Source organism: Pempheris klunzingeri, chromosome 7, assembly GCF_042242105.1.
Source record: "Pempheris klunzingeri isolate RE-2024b chromosome 7, fPemKlu1.hap1, whole genome shotgun sequence".
Taxonomy (NCBI): domain Eukaryota; kingdom Metazoa; phylum Chordata; class Actinopteri; order Acropomatiformes; family Pempheridae; genus Pempheris; species Pempheris klunzingeri.
The window spans coordinates 28,606,345-28,632,583 of record NC_092018.1 but is presented as its reverse complement, the minus strand read 5'-3'; the positions used below and the strand labels follow the sequence as shown (position 1 = coordinate 28,632,583).

Sequence of the window (26,239 nt, the reverse complement as noted above, 5' to 3'; positions counted from 1 at the left end):
ATATCAGCGGGTACGCTTTCTCCGTTTTAGTGCTCATTTCTCCTGAATTAATTAGTGATGCAAAGCTAATGTGATCTTGTGTTTGAGAAAGCTGAATCACCAGGCGAACAAAGTGGGCAACGGCCATGAGGGCCCCCAGAGGGCCTGAGAGCGTTACTGTATGGCACTTCATTTGTGATAATTTGATAATTTGATAATTTGGTTGGCAACACTGCATGCACCAACAAATCACAAAATAACTAGAAATGATTTGGGCCTTAAGGCAACAACTGCATTATTGCCTAATGTTGAAGCTCTGTATTGTGTAGTTAAAATCTAGTTTTACGGCATTTTTATTTCAATTAATGTGGGCTTCCATGGTGCATACTCCTAAATAAATAAATAAATGTATAATTGGTAGAATTGTTAAAAACCAGGGTGTCCCTGTGGCCTGGGGGATAAGATGGTGACAATAAGCAGCAATGTTCCAAGTTCAGGTCTGGCTTGGGAGCTTTCTGTCTCCATTGTTTGCTTCTTATAACAAGAATAAAACAATCAAATGTTTTACTAATAACTACATAATCAACAGAGAGTGGGACTGGTATATCTAGAGGCCTTTTTGATAGACATGGAAGACATTTTGACTTGTCACAGCAGTAAAAGTACAGGTGCAAATGATAAACAAATTAATGACGACTGAGCTCCATTTAGCTGCTTTAGTTTCAGGCCTAATGGAGTCCACCACTAACTTTGCCCTGGGGCCCTCGTTCAGGTAAATCCAGCCCTGGTACCTGAACTTCAGTTTGCATGGGAGAAGTCACTTTTGCCTCTGTGCACCGAGACCAGCCTTTTTCAGAGAGGCATCCTCTAAAACTCCAGCAGGTGCTAGAAACTATGGCAAATCCTGTGGAAGCTCATTGACAGCTGCAGGTGCCACTCAAAGTCTTGAATTGTTTAAGTTTTTATTCTCATAAATTCAAACACTTTTAGTTTTAATGTCAGGAGCAGCATCCTAAAAATAATATCAATAATTGTTATTGTTGACATAATACTATTGTTTTAGTTGCCACATGAATTAAATCTAAAACACAAATTGTTCAAAGTAAATCTCACTTTCTAAATTTAACTTGATGTCAAATCTGGTTCACTTTTGATGTGGGGCTAAAAACTAAAGCTGCGTGGGCGCGTTAGCTCGATTTCAATCCCTGAAACAATCCACGCGGGCGGGGTTAAGCTATTATGGGGTTTTCTAAAAAAAATTATATATTTCTATAAAAAAAAAACTCCTTATTACTTTTCATTGAAAATAAAACGCGGTAAAAATGAATTAGGCGTGTGGTCTCCGGGGACAGGGACAGACGGACGTCGCTGACGATGGAGGAGTCCGGCAGATTAAAACAGCCTGAAGCGCCCTCACCGCTCTCCGGCTGATGCCTGATGAACGCCGCCCGCGCTGCGCCATTTTGAAAGTGTAATGCTGGGAGAGGCAGAGGCGAGGGAAATCTCAAAGTAGAGTGCAAAGTCTGTAATTCAGTACCGAGGACTGTAGTCTACTTTCTTTGGTTGAAAACAGGTCCCGTGTTGTCTGTATCAACTGGACCGAGGACTTGTAGGGTCTTCGGAGTTACTGGCAGCACTCCCCGGTTTATTCATCCACTGCTCCTCGGTCAGAACCACCCAGCCGACCCGGGTCAGCTCTGCTCCAGTCCAGGGCCCGAGCCCGCTACAGAGACACCCTCTGTCTGACTCGCTCACCATGGCAGGTAAAACCAGAGAGCAAACGCCGTGAGAGCACCTGAGGTTGAACCATTATTCAGCAGTTCGCCTCCTGGTTAGCACAGATGAGTGGTTTGGCTCTGTTGTGGTCAACGAGCGCAGGCTAGCTAGCAAGCTAGGATACTTCCAGGATGCTAGTGTTTGTCACTGACAGCGTGAAAGTTGCCGTTTTCCACAGCAAACCTACTTAAACTATTTCCTGTGCGCGTAGATATGCTGTACCAGTTATCCTGTATGTAATTAGCATCAAGTCGCGGTCGACTTTGTTACCATATAACTATGATTACATGATTTTTACCCAAGTTAGCATCAGGCTAACGCGTGTAAAGTTGATGGTGGTGTGTTGAAACTTGGGTTTGTGTTTCGTGCAGGGGCCGGAGGTGGGAACAGTGATGTGCAGTGGTGCTTTTCCCAAGTCAAAGGAGCGATAGATGATGATGTCGCTGAAGGTAAGTCCATGTGGTGTTCAATGAACAATTGACAATTGATCGGCACACTGTGCATGCTTGCAGTGGTGAAGTAGGTTTTAATGCCACAGTCACACTTTGTTCTGTGGTGCCTCTGCAGATCATGTAATGTTTAATGAGCGACTGCTATTTTAGAGCATGAGTCTGTTTGCATTGATGTAAAAGGGTGAACTGTGTGGCACATGCTCGCTAACAGGCCTGTTACAGACTAATACAACTGACGGAGGTCCGACAGTGTTCATCTATCTCTGACATGGTTCCTGCAAAATTTCACCAATCAATACTTTTACAATTGCCCTGAGTTTATTCATCCAATTTGCATAATGTAATGTTTGCATGCATAAAGGTAAATTGCACATCAGAATTGAATAGTCGCAGGTCTCTACTTCTGCAGGACAAGGGCATTTCCTAAGCAAGCAGGAAGTTACTGAGGCAGATTGCGTATGTGGTTGAGCAATCACATTGCTTGGGTTCAGCTTTAAATGCCTTTGGTTCTACTTTCAAAGGTACTGATGGACCAAGTCAGGGGGAAAAACTCCACAATATCTAGCCATGCAGGTGGTCTTATGTGTACAGACTTCTACTGCAAACCCAGTACAATTGATGGGGAGGGAATTTCATTTGAGATCATCCCAAAATATCATGAAATCAAAATCTTGACCAGGTGTCTTTCCACAGACGCTGTCTCAGTGAGGACATGTGATAGTTGTGATAGATGAACTGATCCTTGAATTGCTATAGATGATTTCCAGAAGGTCAAGTTTTTACCCCCATATGAGCAGAGAGACCAACGGTGGAGTGTCCCATTGCCCCATCAGTAAATTCACAGATGCCCCAAAACACGTATGTTTACAGTACATGATGAACCTATTTGCGTGTTAAGGGCTTCACAGATGTTTACAGTAAGCTTTGCTTGAGTATAAGTATAAATGTGAGCCTCTCCTTGTGTCAATACATAGCAGTGCATAGGCTGAAAACAAACCACTACAACAGTGTGGTGGTTTTATTTGGCTCCTGCAGAAATACTGTTCTTCGCTGGACTCTTTTGCTTTATATGGCCGTTTGTATGGAGTCAGGTCGTATCAGGCACTTTGTGTGCCGTGTTAAGAGAAGAACAACACCATAGTCTATATTAAGGATTGCACTAGCTCAGAATAGTGCCAGTCTGTAAACAGAGATTGATTGTTGGGTTGTAGGTTTTGATGAGAGTGCTTGTCTTTGAAAAGTGCTGAATCGCTGCACATGGCAAGTTTTTTTTTTTTTTTTTTTTTTTTTTTCCCCACCCAAAGAGTCATTTAGTTGACTTTTAGCTCCGTTGCACTAGCACACTGTATTGTGTGTGCATGTATACATACATGTACGTCAGTGTTCTCATCATGGCTGACATGGCTGTCACCCCTGACAGAAAGATCCACATCATTTGGAGGAAGTGAATCATTTGACAACCAATGCAAAATATTTCACAATGATGATGAAAACACTGATGATAATCTAATTATACTACCGTATTGACAGCTGACATCATATCTACTGTTGAATTCAACCACTCTGGGGAGCTTCTGGCCACTGGGGACAAGGGGGGTCGCGTAGTCATCTTTCAGCAGGAGCCAGAGGTAAGTTTTGGTGACTCATCTGACTAAAATAAATGTGTACAAACAATGCAATCATTGTTTTTCACATTTCATACCTTCTGATTGCACATGAGCTGACTCGTGCTCTCACCACGGGCCTATTCCCATGGAGGCAACACTTGACTCTGATCTCCATGCTATCATTGTTTAGACTAAGAATCAGCCACAGAGTCGAGGAGAGTACAATGTTTACAGCACCTTCCAGAGCCATGAGCCTGAGTTTGACTACCTGAAAAGCCTTGAGATCGAAGAGAAGATCAACAAGATTCGATGGTTGCCTCAGAAGAATGCAGCGCAGTTCCTTTTGTCTACAAATGGTTAGTAAGCCACTGTATTCTAATTAAAATGATTTACTGCAGTAGCACAGGTTCTACTGTTACTGAAAATGAGCTTTTTTCCTGTTTGGCAGACAAAACCATAAAGCTGTGGAAAATTAGTGAGCGTGACAAGAGACCAGAGGGCTACAATTTGAAGGAGGAAGATGGCCGATACAGAGATTTCAATACTGTTACAACACTACGGGTGTGTATAAATTGCTTCATCATCATCCCAGTGTTGTTGAACTCTTGTGTGTATGTTGTTAGCTTATTACATTCATTTGAATTAGTTGAAACAAAGGTAAAGTATTCTGTCCTCCAATCGTTAAGGCACTGTCTGTGAGGTATCAGTTGTTTTTGACCCACACAGACACTCGGCAGACATTTTGACACGTCTGTAAGCTTATTAATTACACCTGCGTTTGACAAGTCAAAGTGTCTGCTCTGAAAAAAGGTCTGTTCGGCTTTAGTTTCTCTCCACATTTTTCTCCCTGCTCATGCGGATCCTCTGCTTTGAGACACTGATCTATATTTATTGAACAGTTTCCAAATATAGGCTCAGTTCAACAGACTAGCCTGTCACACTCAGACTAGAGCCTTGTTTCTTTGCTTAAAAGACAGTCATCTGTTTGCATCAGTATTAGTGAAACCCTCTCTCCCAACACTACCAGCAAAATCTTAAAAATGTAAAAAAGGCTTTTTTTAGAGTATTGCCAGGCTTCTCTGAGCCTGAGCCTGAGTTGTGAAAGCTACACCTATGATGACGACACAATCTACTGTATGAAAATAAAATGCCCGTAACCTTGCTCATCTCCTCAGGTACCAGTATTCAGGCCCATGGACTTGATGGTGGAAGCCAGCCCTAGACGAGTGTTTGCCAATGCTCACACCTACCATATCAACTCCATCTCAGTCAACAGTGATTGTGAGACATACCTGTCTGCAGATGACCTGCGCATTAACCTATGGAACCTGGAGATTACTGATCGCAGCTTTAGTATCCTACTAGTCTACGTTTGTGAGAGTTCACTTTGTTCTGTTTATGTTCTGTGAGAAATAATGAATGGTATTTCCTGGTTGGTGCAGTTCTTTGCTTCGAGGTAGCTCTGACTCACTGTCAGATTATGATCCTCTGCATGCATCCTCTTCACCTGCCCACAACACATCAGTCATACTGGACCCAGTCAGACAGAGCGACAGTCACACTTCACTGAAACCCACTCATATGAGGACACCTTTTTCTAATCGGTGTTATGTCAGTAAAATAATCAATGCTGTTTATTATATAGGCCACACAAACACTGATTTTGGAGCTCTGTGCTGGTGTATTTAAAAAGGAAAAGTGTTTTACGGCTGACTAAACGGCAGTAAAATGAAATTGGTGTGTAGTGATGTCCTATTTGATACAACCACCAGATGTCCCTAAAGCACTTCTAAAGCGCACCAACGGTCAATTTTGTAGTCCTGAGCTGAGCTACATGACTTTCTGTTGTCAAAGTCTGTCAGCCAAACGCTACTTGCCATTGCAAGTGTGTCCTTATAGTCGTCATCATAGTAATGTTCTAAAAATCAAAGCCACGCAAAACCTTTGGGGTCATTGAGAAAATTGCTAAATTGAAAAGAAAAAAAAAATTCAAGCTGTGGAAGTGTCTCCTGTGCCCCTTTTTACCTTAACCTCACCTCTTCAGATATTGTTGATATTAAGCCAGCCAATATGGAGGAGTTGACAGAGGTGATCACAGCAGCGGAGTTCCACCCCAACCAATGCAACACTTTTGTCTACAGCAGCAGCAAGGGCACCATCCGCCTGTGTGACATGAGGGCGTCAGCACTGTGTGACAAGCATGCCAAGAGTAAGCCAGTTTCATTCGTGCTGTGTGCCTGCAGGGGAGATGTTGGGTACCTTAGGTGTACCTGTGGTATTTCTAAGGAGACTGACTGATAGACAATGACACTAGACTAGGTAAACATTTTCTGAACATGTCAGCGTGCTTGCATTAGTAGAAATGTAGTGCTTCACTGCATACCAAGAACCTAAAAATGCCAAATCAGCACACACTCTGAGGCTAGTCTCTCCATAAAGGGAAGTGGCAACAGCATTTTTTATCAACATCATTACAATGAATGGCAGCCAGAATATATCAGTGACATGCATTTTTTCTCTTGTCTTTTTTCCAAGTGTTTGAAGAGCCAGAGGATCCAAACAATCGCTCATTCTTTTCTGAAATCATCTCATCCATCTCTGATGTGAAGTTCAGTCACAGTGGACGCTACATGATGACTCGCGACTACCTGTCTGTGAAAATCTGGGATCTCAACATGGAGTCCCGGCCAGTAGAGACATATCAGGTGTGTACCTGTAGCCACGGAAAGTCAAAAGTAATGTCGTCCTTTCTTTTGCTCAGACTGTATGGCCTGACATCGTGCTAGTATCCCTCCACAGGGGGGGTTCTTATTGAAGTCATAATCAAAATATCCAGGTCTGTTGCAATGTTATCCCCTCCTGCACAACTATTGATTCTAACAACAACACCTCACTTTCTTTTAACAGGTGCATGAATATCTCAGGAGTAAGCTGTGTTCACTTTATGAGAACGACTGCATCTTCGACAAGTTTGAATGCTGTTGGAATGGGAACGACAGGTGCGTATCTAAGCTATTCTGTTCACTATCGGGGTGAAAAGATGCTTTTTGGGGACCTGCTGTTGCTCTAGTAGATGTCAGCGCAAAGTTAGTATTTGAGAAAGTCATCTATGTTGTGTTTTTGGTTTTTTTTTAATCTTTGGAATTCCTCACATGTTCAATATGCATGACGCAGGCTAATGTTTTGAGCTGAGCCTTGTGTGATGCAACACCAGCCTTATCAATTACTGTGGTTATCTGCTCAGTGCAGAACATAAGGCTGCACATGATTTGATTAGAGTGTCAGAGGGGTGTTCTCCTCATGCTGGTCCTGACACAGAGGAATTCACTGAAGGAGTTTTTATTCGTTATTACAAAGTGGTTTACCATCACTCATACTCCCCCTCTCTGCAGCGTTGTGATGACCGGTTCCTACAACAACTTCTTCAGGATGTTTGACAGAGGCTATCGGCAGGACGTAACCCTAGAGGCGTCGCGGGAGAACAGCAAGCCGCGGTCGGTCCTGAAACCTCGCAAAGTAAGCACAGGTGGGAAACGCAAAAAGGATGAGATCAGTGTAGACAGTCTGGACTTTAACAAGAAGATCCTCCACACTGCCTGGCATCCCCTGGACAACATCATTGCTGTGGCCACCACCAACAATCTGTACATATTCCAGGAAAAACTGAACTAGCATTTGTCGAACCGCTCAGATCCCAGTTTCTGCTTGAGCCCCTACTGCTCTGATACACACACATACATACAAACAATATCTGTCCGTCTTTGGCTAAATCCCCAAGTCTTGATATGATCTGCCCTTGGTGATTTCAGTATTGAATGTGACAGACTTAACTCTGTCAATAACAAACAGTGGCATTAACGCAGTACATCCAAGCAGGCCATCGCAAACCCTTTTTCCATGTGTGTTACGAATAAAATCACACGCAGGATTTGTAGATCTGGGTCCAGAATTTGGGATTTAGTGTTCGGGGGAGGGGGGAGGGGGGGTTCTCCTAATGGAGCACTCCATTTACCTATTCACCATTCTACCGTTTGCAACTCCACTACATCCCAAACCAAAGGGAAATGTGTTAAATACACACATTTGGCTAGTTTGTTTCATTATTCTTTTGTGCCATCGTGACATGATTCATTTGTATGTCGTAGCTACCAATTGTTAAGTTTATGTAGCTACCATGTTTTATTAGTTTGAATAGGAAATTCTTTCTACTGTTTCTATGTCTTTCTGTCACCAAGTTCCTTTTGGTACTGGCCTGAAACACTGCTAATGCAAGCTGTCAACACTCCATAAATGCCCCAAGTATTTGTCAAGTTGCCAAGTTCACGACGCACCACTTATTTCCTGAAGTACGGTATGGTTATGCTGTTAAAAGACTCTTCTAGTGTATTTTTTCAAATGTTTTAGCTCATTTTCTATAAATGGTGCATAACTTACATTACTGCTAATCTTTGTACCAATATTTATTTGCTCAAACAAGCCACCGGTTTACATTCATTTCTCTTCACTAAGAAAGTCAACTAACTTGAAACGGACTTGCCATGTATTCCATCACAGTGAACTTTTTGTTGTCTTTGATCAAGTTTAAGTCGTCGTTCGGTTGTAACGCAGCTGATGTTTTTATAGTCGTGTTACCGTAACATCTGACGCAAAGTTTCCTAAAATCAGCCCTTTAATGCAGGAAATAATGAAATGTAACACATGCATGTAAGAACATCCGTGTTTCTTAATGTTTGTCGCCGTGGCTTTTGACTAGCTGAAGCTTGAAACTGTAGTGCAGGAGTGTTTTGAACCAATCCCCGGTCTCGGCTGCATAACTAAAACCTACAAGACCACATGTTCACAGTGATGGAATACTTATTTTAAGCAAGATTCAAACCTGGCGGTTGATATTTGTGGTGTATTGAAATGGTGGGCAGTAATGTACATGTAGTTTCAAGTAAATGGGCAAAAACACTTTTAAAAAACACACCAGAATCGTCTTCTAACGCGGACACAAGACTGGCGTGTGCACACATTCGTCAGGTGTTGTGGTTTTGGGAGTTGATTGGGGGCTAATCATGCCAAAGTAAACAGTCCTATACAAAGTTATATTCATTTAAAGCTGTCCTGCAGACATTGTGGCCCCGGTTAGACCGGCCACCCTTGCACATGTGTGGACCACCATTTAAAGCTCAGGATAAAAGCTTACATATGTAGAAGGGCATGATGGTGTGATGTAGCCTAATCCTCTTGCTGTCTGTGGCGCCAACATTGAGATCCGCTGCCAGCTTCCCCACAAGGCCCGTTGTGTCGTTGCAGATTGATCGACCGCTTTACCCTCTGGATCTAGTTTCTGTTTGTAGAGGTTTTTTTTTTTTTAATGATGTTTTGTACTGTACCTGATAAAAGAGGAATAATCACTATAGCTGATTTATTTTTGTATAAATTATGGCAATAGGATTACAGTCTGATCACTGTAGTTTCTTTAGCTGTCTATCTCAGACTAATTGTAGGCGAAAGAAGGTTGGCTGATGGGAGGGGGGTGGGGTTAACCTTTTTGTCATGACTTTGGGACATTTTGTTCATTCTGGCAGGTTTTTCTTTAAAGGACTAGAAACTTTTTGTGACATCAAGGAAGTGCACCGTTTCTCACGTGGGATGTCCAAAGAAAAGTATTTTCAGGTGTCAGTACCTCCGTAGTCATAAGCACTATAACAGTTTTTTTGTTTTTCTAATTTGGCCGACTGTAACTGATGTTTATGTAGAACTTATTTGCTTCTGAGTTGGATTCTGAGTTAATTCGGATCTTAACGTTCTGTCTTTTGTGCCATGGGTTTTGTTTATGAATCATTTTGCTCGCTGTGAACGAATAGGCCCTTGTGGGTCTAAATGGGAAAGGCATTTTAATAAACATGTAAAGTTAAAACTGTTAAATCATGTTCTCTCTAAAGCTAGTCAAGTCCATTGACTAGGAGAGTTACTGATTTCGAATTATTGTATGAAATGTCTTCTCTCTCCTGTGATGCAGGAGAATACAGACTTGTTTATTTAAATAGGAGAATTTGTGAAGCACTTGGCTCGCGGGTGATTGTTGTATGGAGGCAGTCAACAAAGACTATACTGTACACGAAAAAATACTTCAAGAAAATGAACTCTGCTGGTTTTCTGCTACACTATGCTTCAGTCACATGCTGCCAATTCTCTTCTGGAGCAAACAGGTTGATTACAGCACGGTTTCCACTTCATTAAAATCACATTTTGGTGACAAATTAAGCCATTGAATCAGGGCGGGAAGCTTATTGGTCCACTGGATCATATTTATGTAAGTTAATGTGTCACTCATACCTTTTTTGAGAACTGATTTCCATTCACTAGGATGCCACCAAAATAACCATACGGTGGTGTTAAGCTACTGTTGAGTGTCACTCTCTCAGGGCTCTGGGTAATGTCCTCTGGTAATGAGACACTTTACTAATCTCTATTTTTATTTTGCAACCTTTTGAAAAGCAGCTTTTCTTTATTGTCTAATGCAAGAGTGTGTGAGGGTCATTGGAGTTACTCTCCTCATGTCACACATGTGTAAACCTGTATAAGGTGGCACCTCTTGTCCCATTCCACGGTCAAGGATGATCCAATCAATTAGCCACCAGTCAACAAGAAAAGTTGTAAATTGAAAATATGAGAATTGGCCTTGTCCTGTCATTCATCCAAAGGAAGCTTTTATTCACTCACTCACTCACTGTTAAATAACTAATGTTCTAACATTCTTGTGGAAAATGCCAAAATTTGTATTAAAGTAGTGTTTGATCAGAATTGGCAAATTTTCTTTTTTTTAAAAAAAAAATCTTGAGAGGTGTCATTGGCTTTTTAAAAGCCCTTTTGAAGAGATTGTGATCGCAGACTTATCATGTCTCGGAGCATTATCGAGAACTAATCACTGACATTTAGAAACAACTAGCCAGTAATCTTCTTCACTTTCCCCTCATATTGTCTTCATAGCTATGGCTCAAGGCTATGGTGTAAACCGCAAACACGTTCAGAAGAACCCTAATGCCTTTCTTTTAGCGTTTAAGAAGAAATAAGATAATCAAGTATGTTTCTTGAACTCTCTGGCGTGCCAGACAGGAGACTGCTCAGGGGAATCTACCGCTGCTCTGTGATCGAAACCTTGTACCTTCAAAAAAAAAAAAATAAATAAAAAAGCAGCTTTTCAGGATTTTATTAAAAACTGCCTTATTTACAGGTAGATCATTCACTTTTTGAAATTCAAGTTGCTATAATGGTTTTTGAACATGAACCTTGGGTCAGTGAAACTTGCCCTGCATACAAAGGATCATGAAATCTCAAGGAAACTGACTAAATTGGAGTTATGAGGTTTGACCACTTGAAGCAGCATTATATACATGTCTAATGTATCACAGGAGTTAAAAGAAAATGCACTTTTTATTTTTGTGAATTTCATTAATTTGTATGTTTTTGTTTATTTCCTTCAAGGGGCTTTTGAGTAAAGATTGTAGGAGAGTTTTGGTGATCTGTTTGGGAGAAAAAAAAAACTACAAATGGTTCATTGTACAGCTATGTTTGTCTTTGTCAAATGGAATAAAGTACAATTTAGATGAAAAGTAATAAAGAATTTCAACCCTGAATAAAATGGCTTGACTACTTCATGGTTTGGACATGTGGGGGGGGGGTAATGTGAAATGACCCTTTTTCAAATTGTAGAGCTTTGAATTACAAAACTGTGCCTGACTTAGTGTTTTAGAAATCCAAAAAGCATTTAAAAAAACTGTTGTTCTAACCTATTTCATCACAAAGGCAGAGTTACTGCAGTGCTCTCTAAACAGCTGAATGTTTTCAAAGCCCTGCAGCGGTGCCAGAGTGGCTCGCTCTTATTAAAATGTTGAAGAATGTGTTTACCCCTGCAAACCTCTCCTCACTGTCTCCTCTCTGTCCACGGTCTGAGATTCACATCTCAGGAGCACAGAGGTGCCACTGATGAGGTTACTTGAGTGATGGGGGCCAGTCTAAGCATCAGTCCTCAACTCGGATGGCTCAGATTCAAAGACTGTGCACTGCAGCACTTTGAAGTCAAGGAATAATAATAATCTGTTTCATTCATAAAACACATTACAACATGTTGGATCTGCTCTCTTTATGGGAAAACTGTGGATGAAATGACAAACAGTTGCCCACCACTGCTCTGTAGCCTGCAGACAGTCTCTGGTCTGTCTGTGGTCCAAACTCCGGACAGATTTGGCGCATGCGCACAGTGTAGTTTGTCTGCGTGTCATGTTGATGAATGCTAACACTGGGTAGTCAACATGTCCACTGCTGCTGCTCAACGGAACAATAACGAAGAGCCCGGGCTTCACGGTACGTACCGCCGCCGGGACACCGCTGCTCCGCCTCACCGAGGCTGCTCTCTGTGTTCTCAGGGGATGGCGGTGTGTTTCTCAGAAGATTGGCGTAATGAAGGTTTTACTGTAAAAGTTACATCGGGTTCGGTGTTTCCTTCTTCTGGGAGGGGCGGAGGCTGATGTTGTTTGACGTCACCGCAAGGGAGCCAATCGGGTTGTGATAAATGTTTGATTGACGCAGTGGCAGCCAATCGCGTGCACAGGTCGGCGCAGGGCGGGCTCTAGCTAAAATGAAAACAAGTTTAGGACAAAAGACAGAAAAAATATGTTTATTCGCGACTGTTTCGTGTTTTTCAGCCTGAGAAATGATCACATCACTATCACTCCTTTGCATAATCGAGTTGTCGTTTTCCTCAACGGGCCACGGTCTTTTTAGTTAAATATAGATGCATAAGGAAGACAATGGTGGGATATTAGCTGTGCTGCTTGCACACGAATGGCCCTGAAAACACATTTAAACGCTAAATGTGGTTGGACGGAGTGTCTAGACTCGACAAAGAAGTTCTGTATGGTAGAAAAGCAGTAACTCAAACAAAACACCCGGACGTGCGGATAATTGTGACAAGCCCACAGCTGGAACAGCGACATGTCTGGGCAAACTGTCTCTCACTGCACTCTGCAGTTATGCAACCCATCATGAGAGCAGCATTGATGACAGACTCGTCCTTAAATGTACAGTCACTCATCCATACGAGCGTCGTCGAAATGTTAAAATCATACTTTATTTTTAGCCAAACCCAAAACCGTGGGTGGAGGGGGGTGCGCCTCGTGCTGTCACAAGGTTTACATCCTGAGCTCACTAAAGCCCGCTGGCTGGAAGAGATTACATAACCCCCTCCTGTCTGGAAAAAAAAATGTGCAAGCTGTTTGTGGGGCAGTAGCACAAAGAAATGCACGCTATCGCGGATGCAGTGCACAGCCAGTTCATTTGAATGCACAGTGTCAGTGGTGCAGGAAATGTAGGTCAGCTGTTTCCATTTGAAAGGAGACAGAGGTGGGTTTCTGTGTGGTATACAATCTGCTGTTTGGTTTGCATTGAAACACAATGAGCCTCGTTTCCCTTCCCTCCATCCTCTTCCGTCCCTCCTCTCCACCTTTGTGCTGTCAAGGCTCTTGGGTCGAGCTGGAGCTGAATGGGAACACAGGCGCACAGGGCGCGGGACGGACCAACCTGCAAGCTGACCAACCCGCTGCTGACCAAATAAACGCTAATGCTGGCATGAGTGAAACTCTGCAGACCCTGGAGGTGGTGTCTGAGAATGATGAGACCCTGATCAGCGGGCTAGAGCATGTGCCATCGTCCTCCTCAATCCACAATGGAGACATGGAAAAGATCCTCCTGGATGCGCAGCACGAATCCAGCCCAAGCAGCTCCTCCTGTGAGAGGTAGGGATAAGGGTCGCTGTGCACTCTTTAAACGTCGGGCAAGTAATTGTTCTTACAGGTTTGTTTGCTGACTCAGTCCTCACAGGCCACCAAGTCCAGATCAGGACGAGGGGCAGATAACCTTTGATGTGGAGATGCCCAGCTCAAGAGGTAGTCAGGTAAAACAGCATATGGAACTCAAAAGTCAAACGCTTTTTTTGTTTTTGTTTTTTAACTGTAAAACCTAATTGCTCTAAATGCACGTTTGCAGTCAGAGGAAGATGGTCCGGAGCAGGACAGAGAGGAAGACATCCTGCTGAACAAAGAAGTAGACTGTTTCGCTGATTGGTCCAGCAGACCAGAAAACATTCCACCAAAGTAAGTTTTCCAGATTCATCCAAGAAACAGTGGTGCATTAATTGGTTGATTTTTTTAAATAAAAAATTATAATCCCTCTCAGGGAGTTCCACTTCAGGCACCCCCGACGCTCAGTATCTCTCAGTATGAGAAAGAGTGGAGTGATGAAGAAAGGTGGCATCTTCTCCGCTGAATTCCTTAAAGTCTTCATCCCTTCGCTACTCATCTCACACATCCTCGCTCTCGGCCTTGGGTAAGTCTGGATTCGTTGTGGTTCTATCTTCGTGCAAGGCCAGGCTTTGCATTGCAAAAAAAAGTTCCATTCTCTCCATGTGCACCGATGTTTTTGACCTGCCTGGTCCAGTTTGGTATTTTAGTGATTCAGCATGTGCCATAGCAGAGGGTCAGTACAGTGTCAGTGTCAGTCAGTCAGTGAGCTGCTATTTTCTTGTCTTAAGATCAATGCAATTTATGTATCTGATGCCTCATTTCTAGTTGTAAAATGGTTCATTTGAGCAGCTTGATGGCACAGTCCACAGCTAACCGCACCTGAATAGTGAAGCTTTTGCTCCACGCTCTAAAGGTTTTAGGAATAAAATGAGAACCAGCGACTGTGGGAGCAGCTACTGCACATTGTGACTGTTTGTGTTCGGGGAGCCTGCAACACTCATTTTCTGGATTTTCTTTTTCCTAGGGTGTACATTGGGAAGAGAATTGCCACAGCCTCCGCCAGCTCTTACTGAACAGAAGATGAAGCAGTGCCTGGATGTTCTCCTGTCTCCAAGTCTCCTAACCATCCTCCTGTAGTCAATCTGTCTCTCTGCATCTATCGTATGCCCACGTTTCTCCTCCAATCAGCATTAAATTCTGTCACATTGTAGATGTAGTCATAGAGTTGTACACATGACGTAATGTGGTTGCACTCCATTACATTTTGACACAGGGCAACGTTGTACCCAGTAGTTGTCACCAACTTGCATCCAGTAGCTAAAGCTGGAAAATATTAGTCATCCTGTTCAACTCAAGAATATGTGACAAGGGTTCGACGTCAGGTAGCTTCAGGGTGGAAGTTTCTCTACTTGTGTTGATGTTGTGTCATGAGAAATCTGGCCTCCTCCCAAGCTGCATCTCTCCACTGGCGTCTCAGTAGGAAGTGTGTATGAACCAAAAACATGCTCCATATCTGCAATGCGAACACACTGAATTGGCTCTGGGAACAGAAGGGACTTATACCGCCTTAACTTTTTAGCTAAACATTCAAGGTGCAGTTATTTTCCGGGGGAGGGGGGCGAATGATGCTGCACAGTGGGATTTGTTTTTAAATTCCACACGTTTGAGAATAGAAGTTGTATCATGTTGACTCCCGAGACTTTCTCTTAAAAGCTTTTGTTTTTCTGAGGGTTGGAAAGCTTAAATATTGATCTAGTATGTAGCTGCAACATTTTACAATGGAGTTTTTGAGTATCTATGATAGCGAAACCTCGGCGATTTACCAGGCCATATGCTATTCTTATTTCTTTTTGCCTACATATCTTCTTCTTTAACGCAACATAGCAGCAATGGCAAAGTGCCAAATTTGTATCTTTCACCACTGCACATTGGTGATTTATCTTAGACTGTTTTTTTTTTATTTTCTGATATGTTTAGGTATTTAAAGATGTAGATGTGAAAAATAATTTAAGCTGTGATCTGCCCCAAGTACACCTTTGTATAATTTGTCCATACATTGGTATTAATGCATATTATATCATTGTTGAGTGTGGCAGTGTACGTAATGTGTTTTTGCTGTCGTTGAATTGCCGAAGCGTCAGTGGCAGAAACCACCACAGAGGTAGATATTTCCAGGGGCCTGATTTAAGAGTGTTATCTGACTTTTAACTAGATTACACTGTGCAATCATTTCACATAATATGATACAATGTACAGTGTGTGTAGAACTAAAAGAAAAAAATTTCCTGAAGAAAATGCATGCGATTCCTGTTTATTGATGATTGAATGACTGGACGATTCCTCTGTCAGTGTTTGCAAATGGATGACATTATAGAGTCGTGTGGAAAATCATTGACCATAATGTACATTGTTGGCAGTATTGGTTTTAAAACACTCAACATGCATTCAGGCTTTAATGCATTCTATAACTCATACTAATCCACAAAGTGTCATCCTAACAGGCTTATGTACAGTTGATCAGTGTGCAATACAGAGCATTTTGGAATTTGAATAAAGTTTGTACTGTATACAGTGGCTGTGATATAAATACAAAGTGAGTGGATAGGGCTCCATAGACCTTAATGCATTATTTAAGTCATAATTAATAAAACACATTTCATCATTTTGGACTCCTGCACAGCTGATGAGTGTGCAGCAGTAAACACTTCAAAATCTAAACAGACTCTATGCTGAATACAGTACAAAGAGACTGCAACATAAATATAGTTGTTGGTTTTTGCTTAAAAGGGACGCTCATGAATTTTATTCTCTAAATTCATGTGTTCCCTTTTAATTTAGTTGAGATTTAAATTTGTCCTCCAACCTAATATCCCTTAACTCCTGTGGTAACATAGTTATATTAACATAAATCATTTGTTCATGATAGTAACTAAATCATTTAAAAGAACATTCAAAATACCTACATGTATCTGTAACCTTTTCAAAAATCCTGGACAGGTTGATTGAGAGCAATGCTCTGTATTTTCTCATGATCACACTCTCAGTTTAAAATATCTATACAACTGGGAGCAGACCAGTACGTCCACAGTGGACCACTCAGCTGCTACACAGTTTGGGGTTAAGGCTCAGTGGTGGTAATAACAGAGGGACAAGGGCCACTCCTTCACTTCCCCCACCCAGATTTATCCTGATGTCTCACAGGCCAAATCTGCCACCTTTTGGTCACAGGCCACAGCCTGTTTTCATCCACAGATATCCCAGATTGCACCTCTACAATGCATCTGTTTGCTATTTGTACATGATCCTTTCTCAATTGTTGACAACAATGAAGAAAAATATGAAGCATTAAACATTAAATGGATGTGATGCAAGTTCAGTTGCTTCAAATCCTAATTAATTGTATACTTGCATGCCTCTGATGGGTACATATTAGTCTAGTCCATTATGTTCCATCAGAGAGATCAAATCCAACCTTTTGATTGCATGTACAGTACTGTTACCACATTTTCTAACAGACCAAGCATTGCTTGTTCACAGGCAGGGCAGGGCCCTGGCTAATGTCAAGTATTATGTAAAAATTTATCCCATCAGTGCTAAGTAGCAAGGACCTAGGAGTCTGACTGTTATAATATTGTAAACATGACATTAAAATGCAATGTTGATCCCAGTGGAATATAGTGTTTTAATTCTTCCCAACCAAACATACAGTAATTAAAGGTTGATCCATGGCAGAAACAACAATTAATGGGAGGTATGAGACACCCTGGCCAAAGGGTCACCTTATATGACTGCTCCCTGTAAAAGGTTCTTCTAGTAGGTCAAAGATTATTCAACTTATTTGCAAAAATATGTAATTGCATGGTTAATCAACCACTATAGAAGTAGGTATAGATTCTAATGCTTAATAATTGTTATTGTAAATAAATATTATTTAATTCCCCATCAACCTGTTGAGGCTGTCACTCCATGCTGACCTGACAGTTAATTAAGCAGGTGATGTTGGACCTGTGTCCCTCCTTCACTCATCAAAACACATGAAGGAAGCATGGAGCTGTGGCTGAGCAGGGCGGGGCAGTGCGCATGCGCCGTTCCTCTTTGTGGCCCTTCTTCTCCTGGTGCCTGCCTGGTCTTCAGGGACCTTTTCCAGCAGTAAATCCAAGGAAAGGACTGTTAGGCAAAGATATAACCACTCATTTTTGAAACTATTTGTGAGGCTGCACTGTGCAAACTCCACTTGCTGTCGACAGAAATTGCCAGAGAGGCACAATTCACCCAGGGCGTCGACTGGCCAGAAAGCAGAGCATCCATTCATCCTTTCATTGGCAGCTGAGGTTTTCCAGTCAAGCTAGCTAGCGTTAGCCGAGAGGCAGGGGACAGCTGTGTCAGAGGCATCTTCAAAATGTCGGGTTACCAAGGAAAGAAGAACATCCCACGAATTACAGTGAGTATTATTCCACTACTTGGATAAATATCACCTTTATCCCGCAGTGGTGGTGTTTGCTGTAGCGCGCGGCGAGCTTCAGGATTAGACCCAAAGCTAACCAGCGCTTAGCTGTCGTGTCCATTCATTCACACGGACACTGTCACCACCTGCAGCAGCCTGCCTCAGACCACTGACTCCAGGCGGAGCAGCAGACTCCTCATGTGGCTCTTTAAGTGGTATTTGTGTACACAGTTATCACCCAGAGCCTGTCTGAAGCGGCTCTTTGCTCCTTTACATGTCATTACTAGCTGTGATGTTAGCCCTAGCCCCCCCACCCCCACCTCCACCCCTGTCAGCATCCTCAGCCTGCAGGATGGTGTTAACAGGTTCAGGCACATGCTCCTCCACTGTCATCATCCCATCTTCCATCCTCTGACATCCACCCAGTCTGACCTCCTCATGGGTCTCTGTCTTTGTTTCCTCCCCCCATGGTGCAGCAAGTTATTGTAACCTGGTCCTGATTTATATATAAGTATATATATATATATATATATATATATATATATATATATATATATATATATATATATATATATATATATATATATATATATAGTTGGAAATTGGGATTTGACAATAGAATGCCTGTTTAGCTTCGTGGTGCAGCTTTTCAACCAGAAAGCACAGTATTAAGGGCCTACAGCGGGGATGTCGTGATAGTTAAAAGAAGTAAAACCTCTTTTGTAAAGTAGGTCATTGGACAGCACCCATCCAAACCTTTTCCCCCTAAGCTTTCATCATGGAGCTTTTATAGCCAGAGTGCTGGAGCGCATTCAGCAGACACCAACTGCTTTAGGTTTGATCGTTAAAATAGCACCAAAGTGTCCCGTGAAATATACTGGCTCTGGGTCAAACTCTGTTCTGCACAGACAGTTACGTAGGTAGTTGTCGGGCCTCTCCCTCAGGTTGAGACAGGGTCATGAACATACAGTCCTGACATCCCAGACACAACATGCAGGCAGCAGAAGAGTCTGCAGCAGGCCCCCAGGCGCTCAGACACTCGCTCTCAGACACCAACACCACTTTACAGTGTTGGAATGAAGCAGGTAGGTTCTCTCTGCAGAGCTTTTAACAAAACATCAAGGTTGGGCTTCGTCCCTGAACAACAGTCACTAAATTTGTTGTAATGGCTTTGTGTCCAGAGCTGGAATGACTTAGTCATAATCTGATCGGAATAAAGACCTATCGAGATTCAGACAGTTTATTGATCAGCAGAATGACAGTAAAACAATGATTTAGTTCATTAAATCAACAGCATTAATGAGTACTCTCATTTGTTTATATGTATTTGGCCAATAATACGGTGTAATTCGTTGATATTTGATGTTTTATTGAACATTTAAACAAATAATTTTTTATGTGTTCAGATTTAATTCACTTTAGCTTTAGCATACGCTCAGTTGCCACTTTATTAATACACTTAGCTAAAACTAATGCAATCCGACAGTCCTGCAGTTAATCCTACTTTCATAAAGGTGACGATGTTCAGCTTTGGTAGCCAATGTTGCAGAGTGGTGTTGATTCAGCTTCGTGTTTATTGAACAGCACCTCCTGCCAGTTACAGTGCAGCCTGCGCTCACTGCTCGACACTGAGCCCTTTCACTGGGTACATTCAGTGCTTCGTAATCAGTTCAGTTTCATCTCTGTAGATTACGGGATTAATCACGAGGAGACTTTTTTTTACGGCAGAGAAATGCCTATAGATGGATATTCTCTACTTTCTGATAGACTTATGGTCTGAAGCAATTTTTGGCACCGTGAAAGCCATTTTATGTCATGGTATGACTACTCAGTTACAGAGACCGTAGGTCACATGACAGGAGAGTAATGGCCTGGGAGATCACGTCAATACAGCCACGACTCGTATGCCTAATGCATTCCTGCTGTCCATCTCAACCCACTCTGCACATTAGAAACTGAATGTTTCCTGCTGTAAACCACTTTGGTCTTCATTAGCTCTCCCCACTGTCCTCAGAGACCCCGGGAATCCTGTAGGAGAAGTAGGCCAGCCTAATACACTCTCTTTTCATGTCATACAGGTTGAGTTTATTGTGCCACTCAAGGGTTTGTGCTCTTACTTCAGGGTTCGATCAAGAATTGCTGCCTCCCTTCGAATGACGTGCCTACTGTATTCTTTCTGCAAGTCTTGTTGAGTTCTCTGAACAAACTGGGAACTACGTTGAGTTAGATGAATCACTAAAGTTGGCCTGAGCTTCTTTTCTATTCTAATAAAGTAATTTGTCTTTGAAATTGTAGAACTGACTTCTAGCTTCAAGGGATTAACAGAGGTGATGTCTTGCCATTTAACTCTGCTCAGCAGGTGGCTTGAATGTTTTGAGGTTTATGGGTAATGTCTCCTCTTTTCAGAGCGACCGTCTCCTCATCAAAGGAGCAAAGATAGTGAACGATGATCAGTCATTCATGGCTGATATCTACATGGAGGATGGAGTCATCAAGTAAGTTCCATTTGAAGATAAAAGCGGGCTCCAGGAGGGGCCATGTGACTAATGAAAGGAAAATATTTCATTGCATCTACAAGAAAGCCAAATTTTGTCATGTTTCCTTCATTCTTTTGTGTATTTTTTCCTTTCATTTGTCAGGCAAATAGGAGACAACCTCATCGTTCCTGGGGGAGTTAAGATCATAGAGGCTCATGGGAGAATGGTAATGCCTGGGGGTATTGACGTACACACCCGATTCCAGATGCCTGACCGAGGCATGGTGGCAGCAGATGACTTCTACCAGGGCACCAGGGCGGCCCTGGCTGGGGGGACGACTATGATCAGTATGTGTTACATCCACATGAGTTCCCAGCCGGTTTAAGAGCACAGTAACCCTGTTGCAGGCGTTCTAGCGTTGCAGATGTGCCTGCCGTCAAGTGTATGATTTAATTTTGCGGTTTGCTTGCGCACATTAAACCCAACCTGTTTTGTTTGTGTTTCATAGTTGACCACGTGGTGCCGGAGCCTGGCACCAGCCTGGTTGGAGCGTTCAAACAGTGGAGGGAGTGGGCTGACGGCAAGTCCTGCTGCGACTACTCCCTGCATATGGACATCACCGAGTGGAACAAAGGCACTCAAGAAGAGATGGAGACCCTAGTGAAGGATCATGGTATGCTTTCAACATATTAAGATGTTGTCCCCACACACATGAACTCTTTTACTGGCACAGACACATTCCTCCATCGTAATGAGTCAATCAAAACTGTGAACCGCATGGGGGGAAAAACGTCACCCACTTTTCAGAGAGCATAAAGCAGCAACCAAGTACTTCTGCTTTGTAACCTTTTGGTTTTACTTTTCTCCTTCACTCTGGATTTTCCCCTCTTCTGCTCTTTTTATTCCACCTTTGGCTGTTTTCTCATAAGTTTTCTATCTTCAGGTGTCAACTCTTTCCTGGTCTATTTGGCTTATAAGGATGTTTTCCAACTTTCTGACTCTCAGGTATGCTCTGCGGCTCTGCACGCTCTGAGCTGCATATGTCATGGCATCTGTTTCTGAGGCTGTTGGATGTCTTCGGCCTAGGTGACTGCCCTAGGAGCTGACCAGTATTTACCATTTTCTTTTAGATCTATGAGGTGTTCAGTGTCATCAGAGATCTCGGCGCCATTGCACAGGTGCACGCTGAGAATGGAGACATCATTGCAGAGGTAACAGAACCACTGAATAAGTCAGTCAAATCTCAGCTCTAAGCAGGTATTGCCAGTTTGAATTAAAATGTTCTTGTGTGGCTTTTTCAGGAGCAGAGACGTATTCTGGAGCTTGGGATCACTGGCCCTGAAGGTCACGTGCTTAGTCGCCCAGAAGAGGTAAGACGGAGGATGGAGGTTTCTCAATGGCTGTAGCCAAATGAGACCATATTGTGTGATTATGTGCTCTTAAGAGAAAGCTGGTGGGGAAACCAGGCCGCTGATGAACCTGACTTTGTGTGCCTGCAGGTGGAGGCAGAGGCAGTCAATCGCTCTGTCACCATCGCCAATCAGACCAACTGTCCCCTCTACATCACCAAGGTGATGAGCAAGAGTGCTGCTGATGTCATCGCCCTTGCCAGGAAAAAGGGTGAGGAGAGAAACACTGCAAATTTACCCCACACTTTCATCTGCGTCTGTCTGGCCTCCACTTTTTCTTTTTTTTGCACTGACATCATCCCACGTCTTCTCCTGTAGGTGCTGTGGTTTACGGAGAGCCCATCTCTGCCAGCTTGGGCACAGATGGGACTCATTACTGGAGCAAGAACTGGGCCAAAGCTGCAACCTTTGTCACTTCTCCACCTCTCAGTCCTGATCCCACCACTCCCGACTACCTCAGCTCTCTGTTGTCATGGTTGGTGCTCTGTGCCTCTGTGGTAGCTGGAGCGCTGTTTGACATGCGTAACTGCTGTGGGCTTCATTTTAAGTTTACTCCGCTTTACCTTCACATTCATTATGAAATGCCCTCTGCAGAGGAGGAGGGACAGGGAGTAACATTTACATACATACATACACTAAATACAAAGATAGAGTATTATCTGTAGCAAGTAAACGTCAAAGTCAAGCCATAAGTGATTGGTCAAAGAAAACGCTTATTACACAACCTGCATCATTTGTGTTCTTCTTTCTTTTCTAGTGGGGACTTGCAGGTGACTGGTAGTGCTCACTGCACTTTCCAGACTTCTCAGCGTGCAGTAGGCAAAGATGACTTCACCCTTATCCCAGAGGGCACCAACGGCACCGAGGAGAGGATGTCCATAATCTGGGACAAATGTGTGGTGAGCTTGATGCAGCCCTCTACTCACTCATTCCAAAAGTTCCCATCACGAAGCACCGGAGAGCAAATGGCCTCCTGGACCTTTACATATTTTTAGATGCTAGTATGCAATTTGTTGTCCTGTCCCAAAAGGTGACTGGCAAGATGGATGAGAACCAGTTTGTGGCAGTGACCAGCACAAACGCAGCCAAGATCTTCAACCTGTTCCCCCGCAAGGGCCGCATCGCCGTGGGGTCTGATGCCGACCTTGTGCTGTGGGACCCAGATATCGCTAAGATCGTCTCGGCTAAAAGCCACAACCTGGTAAGATGATTACTTTGCCTGTATTGACTCTTATCCTTAATGTCTTTAGTCATTTTTGTGTCTCAGACAGGTTGCGCCAAATTTTTAAGATTTTAAAAGTGGTACATTGGAAGTCAAAGGTATTAATACACTTCTACCTTTAGCTTTACAGAATAACACATAGTGATAGGGTGAAAATGAGGTGAAAATGACTCGAAAAATACAGTTTACAGACACATACATACACTAGTGTAACCATTTAAAAGAGTAAACTTGCTTATAAATGTCTATGCTTATTGTCATATTGAATCACGTTACCATGGAATCATATTGAATGTGAAGTAATGTAGGTAAAACAAAACACTTTCAGATGAATAGCTGCTTGACATCTTCAATCCAAAGATCCAAATTAAAACAGCTTGCTGGTCAAATCTCCTCTCCTCCCAGGCTGTGGAGTACAACATCTTTGAGGGCACAGAACTGCGTGGAGGTCCTGCGGTGGTGATCAGCCAGGGCAAGATTGTGTTGGAGGAGGGCAGCCTTCACACCACAGAGGGCTGTGGGCGCTACCTCAGCCGTAAACCCTTCTCCGACCACGTGTACAAGAGGATAAAGGCTCGCAGCAGGGTGAGGTCCAGTTGCGTGCAGTTGCACCTCTGAGAAACTTAAATTATGTACAGGTAGTTGGTGAACTGTGCAGCGTGAGCTCTGATGTTTCGGCCTGTGCGTCTAGCTCACAGAGTTGCGAGGAGTCCCCAGGGGCCAGTATGACGGGCCGGTGTGCGAGTCTGTGACTCCCAAGGTGATGTCCACAGTCTCCTCGGTGAAGACTTCTCCCGTCAAGCAGCAGCAGCAGCAGCAACAGCAGCAGCAGCAGCAGCAGCTTCCTCACCATCCAGTGCGCAACCTTCACCAGTCTGGCTTTAGTCTGTCTGGTGAGTTGAAAGCACAAAGTTCAGTCCTTCTGGCTCTTCTTTGTAGGCATTTCACTCATACTGTATCTTCATTTTTTTTTTAGGCGCCCAAGTTGATGACAACATTCCCCGTCGCACCACTCAACGCATCGTGAATCCCCCCGGCGGGAAAGCCAACATCACCAGCCTCGGCTAAATGCTTGTCTCAACTGAGCGGGGGATGCAGGGCAACACGGGACCAGAGACCACTCTTACCACTGTCACATCACATCTGGTCACCTCTAACCCCCCCTCCCCCCTGCACCTCACCCAAAAGCACTCCATCCATTCTTCTTAGCACTATACCACTACGTCACCTCATGCAAAAAGAAAGGAATTCCATTTTGTTTCATCGTTCCTGCCATGCTCCACTGTCTAGGAAGGATCAAGTGAATTGAGGCAGCTTTTGTTTTGCTGTTTTAAACCCTGTTTAATCAATGATAAAATTAATTTGTTTACATTTTTTTGTATATTTCTTTGTTTGAGCTGTTTAGTAGCCCTCATGGCAGAAAGCTAGTCCCAAGAAGTGATAGGTATCATGTGTGGGCATTTTAGAAACTGTGGGGGTTTACTATTTGTCTTAATGCGCTGTCATTTCCCAGATACAAGTCAGAATGTGCTGGTGGTCGTGCTACAGTGCCACCTTCAGGTGAACATAAAGCCTCTAATGTCCATGTTGTTCCACTGTAAGATTGCTGTTTTAGTGCAAAAAGGTAAAATGCTAATCATGAAGGATTAGACTGTAGAATATGATTTCTGTATCTCCTAACACTTAACTTTATTTGAGGTTTGCGGCATTTAATTTTTGTGTAGGTGATGTGTGCAGCTGAACAGTTCACCTTGGTCTTCCTTTGGTGTTAGAGTTGCACTTTTTTAAAATCGATGTTTTATGTTTTGTTTTTTTTTTCTTTTAAGTCACTTTTGAAATCGCTGACTGCACTGAAAGGGAAAAAACGAGGGTATTTTAGGGTTCTCATTCTCACTCCTTCAGCCTCACCCTGAATATCCGGGGGGGAAGAAACGGCTGGCTCATCACATGTTGTCCGAGAAACACGAACCTTTTCCTTCACTTGATCATTTTGTCGTTTCCTCATGTTTAAGAGGTTGTCAGGGCAACAAGCTTCCAGTAATCAAACCGGTGTATATTGTTCAGGATACAGGCAGACACTACGAAGAAGCTTGACGGGAGTTTTGCAGACAACCTCTCCGCACCTGGTGCTATATGACCTTTGCTGTACGTGTGCAGACGTCCACCTCCACACAGCAGTCGTTGAAGCTTTGTAATAACCAGAGTAGAGTCACCATTTACCCACTTTGGACAGAATTTGTTTTGCACCTGTAACAATCCAAATGGTAAAAAAAAAAAATGTATGTGAGCTTGCAACTTTTTATTTGTGTTGGATATGATTGTATGTTTTAGGATCTTTGTTGACTTGAACTACTTGCCTGCCTGTTCTGTAAGATATTGATCGCACACTGTATCTATGAAGGCTCTTGAAAGAAGTGGAATCTCGATCTTTTTCTCGACCTGATGAAAGATACTTCAGTATGTATATGAAATCCCTCACAGTGTGCTGACGATGTGTCCACTGTTCTCGGTGTTAGTGTCGTGAATGATATACCAGATATCCAGTATTTCTTCTCCCACCCCTCTACCTGCCCCACACCACCGACACCAGACCCGCTCCAGGTAGTAACCGTATTCACCAAGCCACAACGGGTTGGCAGTGTCACGCCGCTGTACGACCATACTGTAAAACACTGGATTATTTCTTCCTCATTGCCTTGTCAAGTGTAGGTTTTTGTATGCCAAGCTATAATGTGAAGTGATTTGCATTTGGGGAAGTTTCCTGGTAATGGTTATTGAGTTGTGATGTTGAGCACTGTTGTCGCCCCTCTCCCAGCAAATGTGATATTCTCTCGGTCATGTATGTTTTGTAGGATTCCAGGGTTTTGGGGGGAAATCATTGGTCTTGTCAGCATTTGACCCTATCTGTGTTGACTTCAGTGGATTAAAATAACAAAAATGAAACTTATGGTAATGACTTTTATTTATTTGTGTGTGTGTGTGTGTGTGTGTGTATATACAGTTTGGACAGCTTTTGTCCCTTAATAAATGAAATCATCATTTAAAAACTGCTTTTTGTGTTTACTCAGGTCATCTATGTCTGATT

The 26,239-nt window shown here is 42.9% G+C and overlaps 3 protein-coding genes across 3 annotated transcripts; all 3 read left to right on the top strand.

Annotated features, from left to right (window-relative positions):
- The first annotated feature begins 1,442 nt into the window (after positions 1-1,442).
- ppp2r2aa (protein phosphatase 2, regulatory subunit B, alpha a) lies at positions 1,443-11,432 on the top strand. The gene is made up of 10 exons (XM_070833200.1): positions 1,443-1,742; positions 2,127-2,204; positions 3,738-3,835; positions 4,005-4,170; positions 4,263-4,375; positions 4,990-5,167; positions 5,859-6,023; positions 6,350-6,519; positions 6,722-6,813; positions 7,207-11,432. Exons 1-10 carry the CDS (start codon positions 1,736-1,738, stop codon positions 7,484-7,486), a joined length of 1,347 nt encoding a protein of 448 aa, XP_070689301.1. The 5' UTR covers positions 1,443-1,735; the 3' UTR covers positions 7,487-11,432.
- Positions 11,433-12,084: 652 nt separating this feature from the next.
- bnip3la (BCL2 interacting protein 3 like a) lies at positions 12,085-16,264 on the top strand. Its single transcript, XM_070834164.1, has 6 exons — positions 12,085-12,166; positions 13,320-13,596; positions 13,673-13,754; positions 13,847-13,953; positions 14,036-14,185; positions 14,627-16,264. The coding sequence occupies exons 1-6, from the start codon at positions 12,115-12,117 to the stop codon at positions 14,673-14,675; spliced, it is 717 nt and encodes a 238-aa protein (XP_070690265.1). The 5' UTR covers positions 12,085-12,114; the 3' UTR covers positions 14,676-16,264.
- Positions 16,265-18,001: 1,737 nt separating this feature from the next.
- dpysl2a (dihydropyrimidinase like 2a) lies at positions 18,002-24,484 on the top strand. Its single transcript, XM_070833261.1, has 14 exons — positions 18,002-18,043; positions 20,453-20,541; positions 20,686-20,870; positions 21,032-21,196; positions 21,467-21,528; positions 21,654-21,734; positions 21,825-21,893; positions 22,023-22,143; positions 22,251-22,407; positions 22,690-22,831; positions 22,963-23,133; positions 23,560-23,739; positions 23,846-24,047; positions 24,131-24,484. Exons 1-14 carry the CDS (start codon positions 18,002-18,004, stop codon positions 24,220-24,222), a joined length of 1,758 nt encoding a protein of 585 aa, XP_070689362.1. The 3' UTR covers positions 24,223-24,484.
- The last annotated feature ends 1,755 nt before the right edge of the window (positions 24,485-26,239 follow it).

Coding starts and splice junctions, on each gene's coding strand:
- ppp2r2aa (XM_070833200.1), top strand. Junction 4,171..4,262: donor GTTCCTTTTGTCTACAAATG/GTTAGTAAGCCA, acceptor CCTGTTTGGCAG/ACAAAACCATAAAGCTGTGG. Junction 5,168..5,858: donor GATTACTGATCGCAGCTTTA/GTATCCTACTAG, acceptor TCACCTCTTCAG/ATATTGTTGATATTAAGCCA.
- bnip3la (XM_070834164.1), top strand. CDS start 12,115: ATGTCCACTGCTGCTGCTCAACGGAACAATAACGAAGAGCCCGGGCTT. Junction 13,954..14,035: donor CCAGAAAACATTCCACCAAA/GTAAGTTTTCCA, acceptor AATCCCTCTCAG/GGAGTTCCACTTCAGGCACC. Junction 14,186..14,626: donor ATCCTCGCTCTCGGCCTTGG/GTAAGTCTGGAT, acceptor TCTTTTTCCTAG/GGTGTACATTGGGAAGAGAA.
- dpysl2a (XM_070833261.1), top strand. CDS start 18,002: ATGTCGGGTTACCAAGGAAAGAAGAACATCCCACGAATTACA. Junction 22,144..22,250: donor CGCCCTTGCCAGGAAAAAGG/GTGAGGAGAGAA, acceptor CTTCTCCTGTAG/GTGCTGTGGTTTACGGAGAG. Junction 23,134..23,559: donor CGGCTAAAAGCCACAACCTG/GTAAGATGATTA, acceptor CTCTCCTCCCAG/GCTGTGGAGTACAACATCTT.